This window comes from Lepidochelys olivacea, assembly GCF_965140295.1.
Source record: "Lepidochelys olivacea isolate rLepOli2 genome assembly, chromosome: 15".
Taxonomy (NCBI): Eukaryota; Metazoa; Chordata; order Testudines; family Cheloniidae; genus Lepidochelys; species Lepidochelys olivacea.
The window spans coordinates 16,869,240-16,871,852 of NC_140425.1; the positions used below are offsets into that span (position 1 = coordinate 16,869,240).

Sequence of the window (2,613 nt, forward strand, 5' to 3'; positions counted from 1 at the left end):
CTCTAGGAGTGGTGTTTCCATGCAGATGTACAAGGGAAAAAAGTAAATATGTGTGTTCTTAGTTGCTTCTACTCCCAATGTTTCTTATAACAAGCAACATGTTTCTGGGATAGATCCTCAGCTGGCGTAAACTGCAAGACAATGGAGTTACACTGATTTATACCAGATGAGGATCTGGCCCTCTATGCAGAAGACATTCGGTTGGTATAGTGGTCATCGCTGACACCGAACAACCACAATAATTTAGCATGTTTTGTGATGGGGAACACAAAAAGCTCCCCAGTCACAAAAGTACGAGGTTGTTATGCCAGGATATAAATATCAATGTGTGACAGGGTCAGGCCAGATGGCTACAGGAGAGTGTTTCCCCCCCCCCCCCCCACACACACCTACCATCACCTTTAATGGGGAATGGGAGACACAGACAGGCTCCTTAGCAGCAGTTCAGAGGTGTGAGGAGGGGACAGAGGGACCCTGAGCCCCCGACTGGGCCCTGCCTGCAGGCACCTTGTTCCAGGTGCAGGGAGGGCCAGGCTGAAGTCTTTCCCCCGGGCCCACGGCTGTCTGGGTGCTAGTCCAGGAATCCCATCTCCACTGCATCAGCCACCTCTGGCTGCAGCAGCCGCGTGGCCAGCTGCTCAATGTCATCCAGGCTCAGCAGGCGAAGGCTCCGCCCATAATCCTTCTGCAGCTGCTCCAGCACCTTCTCCGCGTCAGCTGTGCTGAAGTGCCGAGCCAGGACCTGGCCCAGCGGGTGCCAGATGGTCGGGAATGGTGGCGGGGGTCCCCTGTGCCCCGGGTCCTCGGGGGAAGCCTTCTCCGGTGGCTTGATCACCAGGTTCAGCTTGGACTCAGGGCCGATGGAATAGTCTGAGAGCCGGTGCTCATCTGCCAGGGCTTTGCCCTTGAAAAGCAGCCGCTGCTGAGAGACTGGGACGTTCAACTTCTCCAAGACCAGATGCTTCAGGGTGCTGACGCGCTCGTCCGCGGAGACCTGCAGGCTGCAGCCCCGGCCCTGCAGCGGCTTCACCGGTGAGTGTTAGAAGGCAGATATATTAGTCCCAGATTAAGCAGGTCCATTTTCCCTGGGTAAGGTAACAGGGGCAGTTTTTTGAAACAGAAAGGAACTTGCTGGAACAAATTCAGGCAGGCAGGTTAATTAGGACACCTGGAGCCAATTAAGAAGCTGCTGGAATCAGTTAGGGCAGGCTGGCTAATCAGGGTGCCTGAGTTTAAAAAGGACCTCACTTCAGTTTGTGGCATGTGTGCAAGGAGCTGGGAGCAAGAGGCACTAGGAGCTGAGAGTGAGAAGGGAAAGCATACTGCTGGAGGACTGAGGAGTACAAGCTTATCAGACACCAGGAGGAAGGTCCTATGGTGAGGATAAAGAAGGTGTTGGGAGGAGGCCATGGGGAAGTAGCCCAGAGGGCTGTAGCTGTCATGCAGCTGTTCCAGGAGGCACTCTAGACAGCTACAGTCCACAGGCCCTGGGCTGGAACCCGGAGTAGAGGGCGGGCCTGGGTTCCCCCCAAACCTCCCAACTCCTGATCAGACACAGGAGGAGTTGACTTGGACTGTGGGTTCCACCAGAGGGGAAGGTCTCTGAGCTGTTCCCCGACCCACATAGTGGATCAGCAGAGACTGCGGGGATTGTTCTCCTTCCTTTTCCCCGTGCTGGCTAGTGATGAGGTTAGCTGAGTGAACGGCAGGTTTGAGCCACTAGTAAAAGTGGCCAAACTGAGGGCTGCCGTGAATCTCTGAGGCAAGCAAATCTGCCAATAAGCGCAGGACCCACTAAGGCAGAGGAGGAACTTTGTCACAAATGGAACAGCAAAACTCTACAGCAGTATTTTTCAAGCCACTGTCTGTGGCCCACTGGTGGTCTGCAAAGACCTGACAGGTCACATGGTTCTCTTTCTTTCTCCTTTCCACCTGCTAAATACTTGCAATATTTTCTTAATACTGCTTCTCCAGGCAAACAACTGGTGTAGTTGGCACAGTTGCTTGATCACAAAAGGCCAATTTCTCTATTAAGATGTGGGCTGCCTTACAGAAAAAACTTGCAAAGCCCTGCTCTCTAGCTTTCTCCTGTCCTCTCCCATCCGATCCCAAGGAGGAATGCTTTCTCCCCTGATAAGAGGCTAGAAGAGTAGTTCTTCATGGCCTGGGCATCATGTGTCTTCCATCTACTCTCCCAAAGTTTCTCAGTTCAGACTTCATAATAGGAAGATACTTCATAAATTTTTTGCACAATCTGATAACAAACTTGACAAGTACATTTTTTGCACTCCGTTGGAGTAATGGTGGTTGTTGTCAGCGTTAAATGGTTTTCTTAGTTGTGACATGTCAGAAGATGTCCACTGAATTAAATGCTCTGCATGTTCGATTCCCTATTCAGCAAACACATCATCTTGCATTCTTCCAGTATCTGCCAGACTAGGGGAGCTTTTCTCCTGTGGAGTTAGAGCATTCTTGGAGGCCAGTGCAACTTGTTTGCTTTAAAGGCTTCATTTTAATGTAGCTGTGGAATGTGCTTGAAAATCATCAGTAAGAGAGAAGAAAATAGTACCGTTTCCTCAGAGCGTGTATTTTATTGAGAGGTACACAAATCTG

At 51.1% G+C, this 2,613-nt stretch overlaps 1 protein-coding gene across 1 annotated transcript; it reads right to left on the reverse strand.

The window, feature by feature from the left end:
• Positions 1 to 384: 384 nt before the first annotated feature.
• UBL4A (ubiquitin like 4A) lies at positions 385 to 1,036 on the reverse strand (the record flags this gene model as incomplete). Its single annotated transcript, XM_084648791.1, has 1 exon — positions 385 to 1,036. A coding segment is annotated over one exon (465 nt), but the record flags the coding sequence as incomplete, so codon positions are not given.
• Between the last annotated feature and the right edge of the window lie 1,577 nt (positions 1,037 to 2,613).